Source organism: Mirounga angustirostris, unplaced genomic scaffold (genome assembly GCF_029215605.1).
Source record: "Mirounga angustirostris isolate CCGP_5_RB_7025 unplaced genomic scaffold, mMirAng1.0.hap1 SCAF_3, whole genome shotgun sequence".
Taxonomy (NCBI): Eukaryota; Metazoa; Chordata; class Mammalia; order Carnivora; family Phocidae; genus Mirounga; species Mirounga angustirostris.
The window spans coordinates 79,491,829-79,506,118 of record NW_026991711.1 but is presented as its reverse complement, the minus strand read 5'-3'; the positions used below and the strand labels follow the sequence as shown (position 1 = coordinate 79,506,118).

The 14,290-nt window shown below is 34.3% G+C and overlaps 1 protein-coding gene across 3 annotated transcripts in view; it reads left to right on the top strand.

Moving 5' to 3' along the window:
- The window catches only part of ZMYM2 (zinc finger MYM-type containing 2), a 93,681-nt gene extending 84,130 nt beyond the window's left edge, over positions 1–9,551 (top strand). For all 3 annotated transcript variants that reach the window (XM_045869138.3, XM_045869137.3, XM_045869139.3), the window contains 4 exons: positions 5,573–5,687; positions 6,571–6,822; positions 7,100–7,220; positions 8,677–9,551. In XM_045869138.3, coding sequence (XP_045725094.1) covers positions 5,573–5,687; positions 6,571–6,822; positions 7,100–7,220; positions 8,677–8,869 — 681 coding nt within the window. In that variant the 3' untranslated portion in view covers positions 8,870–9,551. The remainder of the gene's footprint in view (positions 1–5,572; positions 5,688–6,570; positions 6,823–7,099; positions 7,221–8,676) is intronic.
- Positions 9,552–14,290: the final 4,739 nt, after the last annotated feature.

Genomic DNA, 14,290 nt, shown 5'->3' with positions numbered 1-14,290 from the left:
GTGTAGCCACTTCTGTATTGTGTATTTGAGAAGTTAAATGTAATTAATGGATGTTTAACTGGGTACTGTATGAAAGGGGAGCATAGCATTTTCTTTTTTCTCCCTCACAAACAAAAGAGCTGATTTTCCCCTTAGGCAATATAAGGAATAATGATTATTGTTAAAAAAGAAAATTATATGAAATCCCACAATCATGATTGTTCTTTTATCCACTATCTTACGCAAGTGGTTGCCCCTCACACCAAATGTATTGTCAGTGGAATTGTGGATACCCTTTTCCTGAATTTTCCCTACCTCATCACAGTTAGCTAGATGTGTATGCTTCTTTGTGTTTTTTTATGAACATGGCAAAAAAGATACAGTAGTTTGTCAACTAAGAACATGGAGGCATATTAATCACTTTTGTACTATAGTTTCCTTCCCTCTGTTTCCCAGTACATTGTGGCAGTCACTCTAAATCAGTGGAACAGGCTTAACTGTATTATATTTCATATGACATTTACTTTAGTCATTTCAACAATGATGAGCATTCCCTTTGTTTCCTAAAATTTTGCTATTATAGATAAACAATGTATATCTTTCTTCCCTTTCTTCCCCAAAGCTTACATAATTATCCTAAAGAATTGGTGCTTCTATTTCTATAAGATTTCTGAAAGGGTATTATTATTGGATCATAAGGAAAGCATATTTTTTATTTTGAAAGATATTACCAGATTGCTTTCCAAAAGGATTGAGAATCTTTTTATATTTGTTGGCCATTCGAATTTGCTTTTATGTGAATTTCCCCTTTGTCTGTTGGGTTGTTTAATCTCTTTCCGTTTGTGAGAATTCCTTGTTTATTCTAGATAATTATTCTCATTTTCTAAAAATTTGTCCAAGATTTCTTATTTGGAGGGATTATTATTTTCCTTTCTTAAAAAAGAGTTAGAACTCCATTTACTCAATTAAAAAATTCAGTAAACTCACTTATGTCTTATTAATTTGAGTTCAGTATAAATGGTTTTTTTGGTAGGTTAAATTCTATTAAAATACATACATTTTAAAACATAAATCTTTCTTTGATTCAGAAGGGCCTTAAGAATTTACCTTATTTTTCATAGCAGTGGTGTAATACATTCAGAGTTTTGTTAATCCTTATTTCATTGGTTTCTTCAGGAACTATTAGTTAAGTGCTTATTGTATGCTGAACTCTGAACATTGGAGTAGATATTGGAGATTACTTTTGACTGTTTACTGCTCTCTGCGCACTGTGCTAACTGCTTGGCATGTCATTTAATCCTCTCAACAACCTTACTATTATTCTCACCATTTTTTGGCGATGAAGGGAAGTTAAGTAGCTCACCCAAGGTTACATAGCTTATACATTTGAATCTGGTAGGCAGTTTGACTTAAAAGCCTTATTTATGCTCTGCTCAAGGATTTGAAATACATAAACAAATGGTATTTAAACAGCATTGTTCTCATGGTATGTGGTATGTTGGTGGCACAGAGTTGGGACTAATTGATTCTAAGGATGTAATCTGAAAATAGAACACTGGTGAAGACCTTTAAACTGAGCTTTGAAATAGATATAGAAATTCTAGGCAGGAAGGATGAAGGAAGAACAATGGCATTCCAAGAAGAGAGAAAAATGTATACCAGGGTACAGTTTTCCAGGAACTACTTGGCATGGCTAGAATGTGAAGTGTGAAGTGTAGAGAGCTTTGGGGGTGGATAAAGTAGGTAAGAGTCATATAGCAAAGGGCCTGTATTCATTGATAAAATGTTTAGACTTCATCTTTTATCCAGGGTGAAACATGAAAAGATTTTAAGCATTTTTAAAGATCATACTCAGTATTTTTTTCTTGGAGGTGTTTTTTCTTGCTGCTGAGGGTTACAATAATATTATTGAAACACCAGGGCTGCTGATTTGTAGCTAAATTAATGATGGGTTATGTTTACATTGTTTTTTTGTTTGTTTGTTTTTAAAGATTTATTTTATGGAGAATGTGCTTGTGTGTGAATGTAGGGGGAGGGGCAGAGAGAGAGAGGTAGAGAGAATCTCAAGCAGACTCCCCATTGAGGGCGGTGTCCAACATAGCACTCAATCTCAGGACCCTGAGATCATGACCTGAGCCAAAATCAAGAGTCAGATGCTTAACTGACAGCCACCCAGGTGCCCCCCGTGAGGATAATTTTTTATTAAGATTGCTATTCTTTAGACAGGCCTTGCCCATCAGAGAGTTTTCTCCAGGGTTACTTTCTAGAAGGTGCTGCTGTCTTTGATGGCTTCTCCTTTGCTTTTTTTTTTTTTTTTTTTTTTTTAAAGATTTTATTTATTTATTAGAGAGAGGGAACACAAGCAGGCGGAGTGGGAGAGGGAGAGGTGGGCTTCCCGGGGCTCGATCCCAGGACCCTCATGACCTGAGCCAAAGGCAGACACTTAACGACTGAGCCACCAAGGCACCCCATGGGACTGCCTTTAATGGAAGAAAGAACCATAATACAGTATCTATTCGCATACTACAGCAGCAACTCAGAAAGTATTGTCATTCCTTCTATAACAATAAGAGCAGCGGATCTTTTAATTCATCAGGGATTGCCAAAGAAGCCTCTTCAGAAGGACTGAGTGTTGGCACATCATTTAGGAGCTACTTGTAGTAGAGCTGAGTTGAGAACCTAGTTTTTGGCTTGTTATTGTTAAGGTTCTGAATGTACATAGAAAGTGCTTTCCCCTTGTTGCTTGACATATAGCTGAAAATTATTTCAGGATCACTTCCCTCTTTTTTTTTTTCTTTTTTTATTATGTATGCTGCTTTATGTTAAGAACAAAAGATACAAATTACTATTCCAAACATGGGGATTTCACTTTTGTGATTGTTTTGTATAATGTGCACTAAGTTTACATTTTAAAAATAATCTAGGAGACGTACTTAAAAGAAACTATTTGTAGGGGTGCCTGGGTGGTTCAGTTGGTTAAGTATACAACTCTTGATCTCAGCTCAGGTCTTGATCTCAGGCTGGTGAGTTCAAGCCCTGAGTTGAGCTCCCTGCTAGGTGTGGAGCCTACTTAAAAAACAACAACTCTTAAAAAACAAAACAAAACTATATTCCCATTAAATAGGTTGAATTGATTGATTTTAACCAATTAGTGCTAAAATCATAACACTGAGAATTTCCAGATTAGGAAATGGTAGAATTCCTGCTCTCTGACTAACCCAAAAGCAGGGGAGGGATCTGACATTGTTACTTCATTGATTGCCAGGCACTTGATTTGCATCCTATTTGAAAGGCATTAGTTAGGAATTTTTGTTCTGCCATTTTGAAATAATACTGGTCATTCTTCCTTCTGACTAGTAGGACTAATGTTAGATCAGTTCAGATGAATGATATGCTGATTTTTTATTAGTACATGGTGTGTATATATATACATAGAGAGTCTTTAAAAAATTTTTTTTATTTAAAGATTTTATTAGAGAAAGAGCATGCATGCGCAAGTGGGGGAAGGGGCAAAGGGAGAGGGAGACGCAGACTCCCTGCTGAGCAGGGAGCCCCTACATGGGGCTTGATCCCAGGACCCTGAGATCATGACCTGAGTCCAGGCAGATGCTTAACTGACTGAGCCACCCAAGCACCCAAGTACATGGTATATTTTTTTTCATCCTTTTACTTTTCATTTATCTGTGTTTGCATATTTAAAATAGGTGTCTTGGGGCTCCTCACTGGCTCAGTTGGAAGAGTATGCAACTCTTGATCTTGGGCTTGTGAGTTCAAACCCCAAGGTGTTTGGGTTGGGTGTAGAGATTACTTTAAAAAAAAAACAACAACAGGGTGCCTGGGTGGCTCAGTTGGTTAAGCGACTGCCTTCGGCTCAGGTCATGATCCTGGAGTCCTGGGATCGAGTCCCGCATTGGGGCTCCCTGCTCAGCAGGGAGTCTGCTTCTTCCTCTGACCCTCCCCCCTCTTGCGCTCTCTCTCTCTCTCAAAGAAATAAATAAAATCTAAAAATAAATAAATAAATAAATAAATAAAAACAACAACATAAAAAAAAAGTAGGTGTCTTGTAAGCAGCATATTGTTGGGCCTGGCTTTTTTTTTTTTTTTAATTTTTATTTTTTTAAATTTTAATCCAATTGACCATTCTTGTCTTGCTGTGTTAAGACAAACAAACATTTTTTTTCCCTTTTAATAAAGGACCAGATAGTAAATGTTTTATTCGGTCTTTGTGGGCCACACCACCCATTCAGCTCTGCCATTGTAGTATGAAAACGGACTTGGGTAGTATGCAAATGTCAATCGTGTCTGTGTTTCAAGAAAACTTTATTGACAAAAATAGGCAGTGGGTCAGATTTGGCTCGAGTACTCTAGTTTGCCACCTGGCTTAGACCTTTTACACTCAGTGTAGTCACAGCTAATATTCTGTCCTCCTGGTTGTTTTGTATTTGTTACATCTGTTCTTTGTGGGGTTTTTTGTTTTGTTTTGTTTTTCTTTCTCTGTTTTCTTTTGAATTAGTTACTTTTCTGTGATTCTGTTTTATCTCCACTATTGGTTTATTTATGCCTCTTAAGGTTTTTTTTTTTTTTTTAGTATTTTTTTTTTTAAAGATTTATTTATTTATTTGAGAGAGAGAATGAGAGACAGAGAGCACATGAGAGGGGGGAGGGTCAGAGGGAGAAGCAGACTCCCTGCCGAGCAGGGAGCCCGATGCGGGACTCGATCCCGGGACTCCAGGATCATGACCTGAGCCGAAGGCAGTCGCCTAACCAACTGAGCCACCCAGGCGCCCGCCTCTTAAGTTTTTTTGTAGTGGTTGCCCTAGGATTTATAATATGCATCTTCAGTTCATTATCTACCCTCAAAAATTATTGTACCTCTTTATGTATAGGGTATGAACCTTACAATAGTGTAAGTTGCCCAACTCATGCCTCCCACTCTTTGTGCTATTATTGTCATACATTTTACTTTTGCGTTATTTTATTTTTAGATTACATTGGAGATGGACTTTGTAAACTTTAGTGTTTAAATCATTTTTTAACAACCCTCACTGTTAAGGTTTGTCATAGTAAGTTTATTAGAGTCATAAATTTGTATGACACACAGGAGTTAAACAAAGAGAAGCAATAAGTGAATAAGTATTCGCCTAACAAAGAGTGCTAGGAGAGATCTTCAGACAGCTACAGAGTAATATTTCATCCCATCTCTACCATTCAGAATTTTTCTTTAATCATTAATAATTTAATTACTCTTAACTAGAAAGTCTAATTTTGTTTTCTCCATATGCTACATAATGAACATTGGAGCTAAATATTCTGTTTTTATCTGACAGACTGAAGATTTCTCCTAGTTCTTACATTCTGGATTCTTCGGTGTGTATTTCAGCTTTGCGTTTTTTAGGCAGCAGAGTAATTGGTAGCTTTGATTGTTCATGATTTCTAGATACATGAATAAAGCCAGTAATCTCCCATGTTGTATTAGTGTGCCTATTTATCATAAACATAAGATTTCTTTCTTTCTTAAGACATACAGAATATAAGTAATATGTTCACTAATAATTAGCTGGTTTTCCTTCAAGAAACTTTTTTTTAATTGCAGTACTTGTGTGGTAGTAACCGAAAAGACAACATATTTATTGATCCAGGATACCAAACATTTGAGCAAGAATTGAATAAAATACTCCGAAGTTGGCAACCCAGCATACTTCCAGATGGTAATGCTCTTTTATTTTTTATTTTTTTAAAAGATTTATTAATTTATTTTAGAGAGAGCGTGCATGCGTGGGTGCATGCGAGTCGGGGGAAGGGGCAGAGAGAGAGGGAAAGAGAATCCCAACCAGATGCTCCGCTGAGTCTAGAGCCCGATGCAGAACTCCATCTCATGACCCTTCATGAGATCATGACCTGAGCTGAAATCAGGAGTCAGATGCTTAACCAACTGAGCCACCCAGGTGCCCGGGTAATGCCTTGTAAATAAAAGTGTTGCTAACTTGCTACTGGGATTTTTATTTTTACAGATATATTAAAAATAATTAGGAAATAATTTAAATTAGCATATTTTTCAGTGTACTTATTCATGAACTCATCTGTTCATCTTTTATTGAATTAGAAATGAATGTAGTTGATAACTACTGTTTATGAAGAAATCTGTAATAAATGTGACGTACTTTCTCTGGAGTAAGACCCTGGATGTTTCTTTCGTAAGCCCTCCAGGGGATATTGTGATACAAATTTCTCTAAGAAATCTGTTTTAGATGTGTGAAGAAAACGTGTTTGTGAATGGAAATCACCTATTTTTTTCAGGAATTCTGTAGATTTTAATTCCTTTCTGACCATTGTGTGCTTGTCCTACAGAAGAACAGAAGCAAACATCTAATCCCTTACTCCAGAGATGCTAGTTCCATAGTCTGGTGTGTTTCCTAGCCTCTTTTGTTAAAGAGCTGCATAGGTAATTCTGAAATTCATTCCAGTTTTAACCTGGTGTGAATGGAGGATTGAAATAGGTTTGTTCTTGAATTAACTTTATTTTTTCTAGATGGCTAAATGAAAAGTGTTTTATTCATTGTAATTCTTTAAAAATATTTCTCTCTATTTAAGGGTCAATATTTTCTCGAGTCGAAGAAGATTATCTCTGGAGGATAAAACAACTAGGATCACATTCTCCAGTAGCTCTTCTGAATACCCTGTTCTACTTTAACACTAAGTATTTTGGCCTGAAAACAGTGGAACAACACTTAAGACTTTCCTTTGGCACTGTATTTAGGCACTGGAAAAAAAATCCTTTAACAATGGAAAACAAAGCATGTCTTCGATACCAAGTGTCTTCCTTATGTGGAACAGATAATGAAGGTAGTTTGACATTTTTATTTTTTGGATCGTCTGTGGCAGGGATAGCCAAACTTTGCCTTAGTAAAGACTATATTGGGTCACTTGTTAAGAATCTAAGGACTGCCATTTTCATAAAGTAAGACAGCTTATATCTTCTTAAAACATCTTAGTTCATTTTGTTCGAAAAATTGTGAATTACCAGAAGCCACATATTTGTTACAATAGATACTAAGAGTGAATAATACTATCTTTCTTCAAGATTGGTCTTAAGAAGTTTATGTAATTTTTATTTTTTTAGATAAAATTACTACTGGAAAAAGAAAACATGAAGATGATGAGCCAGTATTTGAACAAATTGAAAATACAGCCAATCCTTCTAGATGTCCTGTGAAAATGTTTGAATGCTACTTGTCTAAAAGGTAAGTGTTAATGATATTTAATTTTTTAAATGGTAGTATAGGTTAGTTAGGTTAGGTAGTATAGGTTAGTTGCCTTGAATTTAACATTACCAAGAGGTGACTTTTTTTACTGACCTTTTTTTTAGATTTTTTCTCTCTCTTCTCACATCTGATGTTTGTAGTCTCATTATTATAAAATACCCAGCTTATACTTCATATTTTAGGATTCAAGCATATGTTAAGAAATTGTCTACTAATGAAATTACTATGTATTATTGTCATCTTTTAAATTACAGCAATCCCAGTGATTATATAAAGCATAGGGCACAAGCTTTTTTATAAAGAATCAGATGGTAAACATTTTAGGCTTTTTTGGGCTATAGAGCCTCTGCTGTAGCTATTCTATTCTGCTGTTAAGCCAGAAAGCAGCCATATACTATATGTATGAATAAACGGTCATATAGTATTTAATTTATTTATTTATAGTATATAGTTTTATTGTGCTATAAAATTTGACACAAACAAGTGACAAGCTAGAACTTGCCCACCCCCCTGGTGAAAATGTATGTTCAAAGATAGAATGGATAGATGAAGATGAAAATGAAATACTTATATTTAAGAGAAAATGTTCCTTTAAGAAGGTCTAAAAGATACAGTGTTCTAAAAGTACATTACTTTTCAACAATACTAACCACTTTCCCCCCTCAATCTAATACCAACAGACATTTTAGAAAATTTAAACCATGAGATGTTTAGAGATCATAAATTTTATGCTTGTCTATTGCTTTATATATGTATCCTTTAGTTTTAAAAGGGTTAGTATGAACCAAGTATATTATCTTATGTAAAGTTTTATAAATTATAATTAGGCCACACGGTTAGTTCTTAAGAATTCATAAAAGCAGTGGCGTCATCTATAGGTAATAATTCTGACAGTGGTTTGGGGTGGCCCTATTTGGCTGCAACAGTGTCAGATCTTCCAGTGGTAGTAACTATTAATTGGAAATCCCTATCTTACTATTATCTTATGTATATTTTAAAAGTTAAAATTTCTATTGTATAATGTTAGTAGGTAATTTTATGAGCTACCATATTTCATCAATTTTAAGACACATTTTTCAGATTTTACTATCTCTGAAACTGGGATGCATGTTAATGATAGATACCTCTTAAAATTATAATTGGCAGCATTTTACTTGGTTAGTGGCAATATTAAAATAATGATTAAAAATATTGTTTCTGTTGAAGGTGTTTTGGATTCAGTGAAATACAGAGTTTAAATTATGGTGGGAAAATAATCTTTCATCACAGAAATTAACTTTCAAAATATCTTAATGATAGAGTATTTAAGTAATGAGATCTTGTCAGACCACATAATATTGTTAGTAGTCATGGAATTATTCTTGGAAGAAGAAAAGAAAGTTGTGGGGAATTTTGTATATATACCATGAAATTGACTTTCTCCTTTCTCCCAAAGTCCACAGAATCTTAATCAGAGAATGGATGTTTTTTATTTGCAACCAGAGTGCTCTAGTTCTGCAGATAGTCCTGTCTGGTACACATCTACTTCACTGGACCGAAACACCTTGGAAAATATGCTTGTACGGGTTCTTTTAGTAAAAGATATTTATGATAAAGACAATTATGAACTGGATGAAGACACAGACTAAAAAGGAACGTTTCAGAAGCAATCGGGATAAAACAGCATTAGATAGTCATGCTGCTAGATCTTTATTATGGAAAACATTTCAAGTTTACTCCTTCTGTTTTGAGTTTTGTAGCAGTGTACCCACACTGGGTATTACCATGTAAATAATCTGTGAGTGAAAGTTGCCATTATTCTATGTAGTGGTTTTAGGATACTTAACAAATACATTCAAATTCTTTTTTTATTATTTATTTGATTAGGTATGTTTGTAACTTTTTACATTACAAAATACGAATGAGAATGTGCCATGTATAATTTTTTTCTTGTAGTAAGAAACATCCATATTGCACAACTCTACTGTTGCAAGGCTTCCTTGAAAGGAGGCTCTTTTACTGGGTTCTTGACCAGATGGTTGTGTATGGGTAGCACTACTAAAAGTTTAGAACTTGCAGTGTCTTTCAGAATTTTTAAAATAAACTGTAAACTAATAGGCTGGGTTTTTTGTTTTGTTTTTTGGGGGTTTTGTTTGTTTTGTTTTGTTTTACGTTTCAGTTACTGAAGCCTTACAAGGTTATGTAGAGAGATACCATCTTCTGTACCAAAAATAGACAAGAGAATGCTGTCAATATTGGTGTACTGTAATGTGAATCTATACTGGTGAAAACAATTTTTTGTTCCCCTTATTAAAACCTTAGTGTCCTTTTCTCATTTGTGGCTTTCTGCATCACCCCAGTCAATTATATATATATATATATATATATATATATATATATATATGTATGTATGTATGTATATATAGGTATGTATATGTGTGTGTGTATATATATATATATATGTGAAGAATGATGTTGAAAACATGATCATTGAGACATTTTCTTTCTAAAAATGTCCAATGAAAGTACAGAATTCTGTTTTCTATGCCAACCATAAGTATTCAAAATCCCATTCATTTATAGAAGTTTGATTTTTCTTCCCCCCCCCCCCCTTAAAGGTAGAGATCATGTTGCAGTATCTGAGTAGTACTCTAAAACTACCAATTTTATTAGAATTTTTGTATTGCCTTCAAATATGACCGATGCATACGTTGGATAAAATTATTTTTAGAAATGCCACTCCTACCAAAATAGTTGTTATAGAAAGTCAAGCTAATTTAAATAAGATAGTATCACATTTTACTATGAAAATTACCAGTGTAGTAATTCTGATATTTCAGATGATTAAAGAACAAAGAAACTGATGGATAGGATAAAGTATATCTCAAGGGAAATCACATTCGATGTTAGATTGTTTGGCTTTTAAAATTTAATTACTTCTTATAGAAGATTGCATTAAAAAACTTTGTGCTTCTGCATAGCAATTTATCCATTCAGAACTTTTAGAACAAGGAAGTTTACTTAAAATCCTACTTTATGAAGACTGAGCAAAATGCTAGCTGCAAATTATTACAAAGAAATCATTTGGCTGACTTCATAGAGCATGTGTGTAGTCATATTGTCTTGTTTGATTCCTGACTCACCACGGTGACATTAGTTTTTTAAAACTGTTGGGAATTTGGGCTATTTTCCTCAGTGGTTAGGCAATGTCTACCTGTCCTTTAGATATCTCTCTCTTGCTTAGGATAAATGTTAGCATTCAGAAGAAATTTTCTCAATCATGATATGGAAAATTTCACAAGTGTAATCACTGTATATTTAAGCAATAATTATCAGAAATGTTTTTGGCGTAAAATTACTTTATATAATGTTCTAACTTGTTTTATAAGTTTGAATAACATTTCTGTCCCTTAGTTTTATATTTGTTGATTTGATAATCAGACTGACAGTAGCAAATCTGATATTACTTTACTAAACTAGATTGCTCATTGTCTGTTTAATGAAGAAAAGTGGGTAACATATTTAAAATATATACTACAAAAATTTCCTCATACTTACCTTCTTCCGGAAGTACTTCAAGCACTTTTCCTATAAATGCATATTGCTGATTAAAAGGCGGTTAATCCTAACCATCTTTTATTCTTCAAAGTGGTGCTATATTCCATCAAGCAATAATATTTGCCCCAAATGTCACTTAATGTTTATTCTACCAAATACCATACATTTCTGCCGTGGTACTATTATTAAGCACCTTGTCTTGCTATTTACATTTCCTTCATTGTACATTTTAGCTTTTCTAAACAGAAATGTCTACATAATTTTGATCTTAACATGATTGAGGATTTAGAGCTCTTGTTTTTGTCTTGAATGCAATCCAAGGTTGACTCTCAGGGGGAAAAGAAAAAAAAAACTTTATAAGAATTGCTGTTCTGTGAAACTTATTTCACCTAGAATACATTTCATCGGTTCCTGGATGTCCTTAGTTTGTGTGGTCATAGCTGACTGCTGAGAAAAAGGACAGTGAAATGGTAGCAGTTTCTTTTTGCTTCTAGATGATTTCTGATTATAGCATCCTGTAAATATAACTTTATTGTCTTTAGAGGTCTATTGGAGATGCTATATTTTTTTGTTCTGAAGATTTTGCCATTTAAAATGAATCAGAGTTTTTATTCATATTGAGAAGGGTGAATTTCCCATGCAAATTGAATCTCCATTGACACAGTTTTTAGGTTTTAAACATGTATTAGATAATATAAGACATTAAAGGATTTTTCTAGGCAAGAAGCTCCACTTTTTTTTTCCTTTTTTGGCCATAAAAATACTTCTCTTACACAAGTTGTTAACAGTGTGTTAAGCATAATTGAGATAGGAAGAAGATGCATATTGTACTGTGCATTCAAACTTTTGTCACTGTTTTTCTAATGGAATTTCCCTATGTCCTGGCCAATTTGGAATGGGGTAACTCATTTACGGGATAATTTGGAAATGGGGTAACTTGCTTATACATAGTATTAAGGATTACAGTAATGGAGAAGTCATAAAACTGCAAATTTTTGGTTTGTACTGTGGGTTCATTTAATCCAAGATCTTAAATATCTTGCAGTCTTAAATCACTATAAAAATTTACACTTTTATTTTGCCAGTTATTTCCAAATGTATTGCTATACATATGTCACTTATGTTCTAAGTTAACACTGACTATAGGATAATGTCCTTGTTCCCCTCAAACAAAATAGTCATGAAAGTGTACATGAAAATATTTTTAAAGAATAAATTTCTTTAACTAAATTATAATACTTTTGGATTTCCCCCCTTAATAAGCCCCTTACTCATTTTTGGAGAAGTTCTTAGAATTTCAGTTAGTCCATTTTACTTTGCTTTAGGAGTGGACCATTTTTAATGCTCTTTTCCAGTGTTAAGTACTTCTATTGTTTCTGGGTTTATCATACTTGAAAATGATACTAACAAAACCTTATACTTAGAAGTTGATGTCCAGAACAGGTTAACTGCATCAGTCTGGGTCTGAGAGTAGAGACATCTAAAGTGGTGTCTCAGTTTGTACTATTTTTTTTCCTTGGAAGCTAGATGATAGGGGGACTCCCGAAATAAGTTACTGTGATCCCTTGCCTTATAAATGAACTGGACAAAAGAAAGTTGTTCCTTAAAATCTGGGCAGATAGTGTACTAATTAATTATTGAGTTAAACAAGTTAATGAATTTAGGCCTTTTGAGAAAAAAGAACCAAAGAGAAACAAAGATGTAATCTGTAAATAAAGAATTAAGAATAGAACCAAAGAGAGGGTCACAGACCATTTGGGTCTACCATTGGAGATCTTTGTATCTTTGAAGGAAGGCAGGTGTAAATCCTAACTGAGCATTTTTTTTTTTTTTTTTTTCTGTTGTAGTGCAGTGGAAAGAACAATTACAGCTCTTTCTGGGACTTTCAACTGCATATACTTTGTTCTGTTTGGGCCTCATTTTCTTTATCTGTAAAATGAAGGTATTTCCTTGATTTCTGATTCTCAAATTAAGCACAATTGATATTAGGCTTAAGAAGTAAATCTTACAGATTTATGTGTGAAGCCTTATGATTTATTTAGACACACATTTTCTTGGTGAGGGGAAGGATCCTTCCTAAAATAGCCTTAACACCGAGTGTTAGTCCTGATTTTTCTAAGTCCTATTCAAATAACTCCTCAGAAGTAAATTCAGCACATGAAAATTGATTATTACAGAACTTAAATAGCAGATCTTTGTTACATATTTCCCCTGTGTCAAAGAACTATTGCTAACCATGGTAGTTAAGGAGGAAGAGAAAATAAAAGATTAAGAAGACATAAATGTTGCAATTGTGGGCTGTAAACAAGATACACTGTTTAGGTACATTTAACTCCTGGGAAACAGGATATATTCATGGTAGTTTACAGCAGAGAAGATGGTGTACACTCAGAAATACCCTAGAAGGTTTTTATGGTTTAGAATAGGTTTCATAGAATTGCCACCACCTGTGATTATATAAAACATTAGATTCCTGTAACCTGCTGGATAGTGCTTTTAGCTCTGTTAAAAAATGGTCAGTGGCACAGTTTCTGATTATTTTGATGGCTCTGTGTTGATGGCATCAGTCTTCATCTCTGGCTTTCAGACCAACTCATTACAAGAGTAGTTAAAAATAGCACCCAAAGAGGGGCACCTGGGTGGCTCAGTCGGGTAAGCGTGACCTTCGGCTCAGGTCATGATTCCAGGGTCCTGGGATTGAGCCCTGTGTCGGGCTCCCTGCTCAGCGGGGAGCCTACTTCCCCCCTACTCTCTGCTCATGCGCTCTCTCCCTATCTCTGTCTCTCTCTCTCTCTCAAATAAATAAAATCATAAAAAAAAACACAAAAACACCCAAAGAGGTAGCTCAGAGGTTTCAATTGCCTTTTTTCTTTATTAATGCTGCTATGAGTAAATGATGATCCTTGGATCATGGGAGATTTAGAGTTCAGAATTAAAAAAATATATATATGCTTGTAGATTACATAACACCCTCACAATGGGGCCTGGAGCAGTGCTCTATCATCAATATTTATGCAGCAGTAGATCAGATATAGTAACTTTAATAAACTGTACAGCTATAGAAAGCTTTACATAGTTAAGGTCAGTTTTTGTCATAAACAGGAAAAACTAGATTTTCAGACTTTGGGATCTCAGAATTGCTAACAAGGAGCTTCAGACCTGTAATAAAAACTGATGTCCTATCTAGTATTTTCCTTCTAATAAAATATCTAGTATTTTGTCTCTTGTTAGTTGTGATAGAAGTAATTGAAGGCTTTTTATAAAACTTGCATATTAGCTTTAAAGAAAACAAGGAATGCTTAGGCATAAATAAAGCAGCTCTAGAACCATTATTGAATTCTGAAACTTAACCACTTTTACTATACATTTTGCGCCCGTATTTGTAGCATGATTACTCTGTATAGGTATGATATACCTTTATGAATAGCTACAGTCATGTCATGGAGCCAGTCATTTATTCATTCAACAAATACTTGAGTGATTATTTTTTCAGGCACATTAAGCCCGGAGCT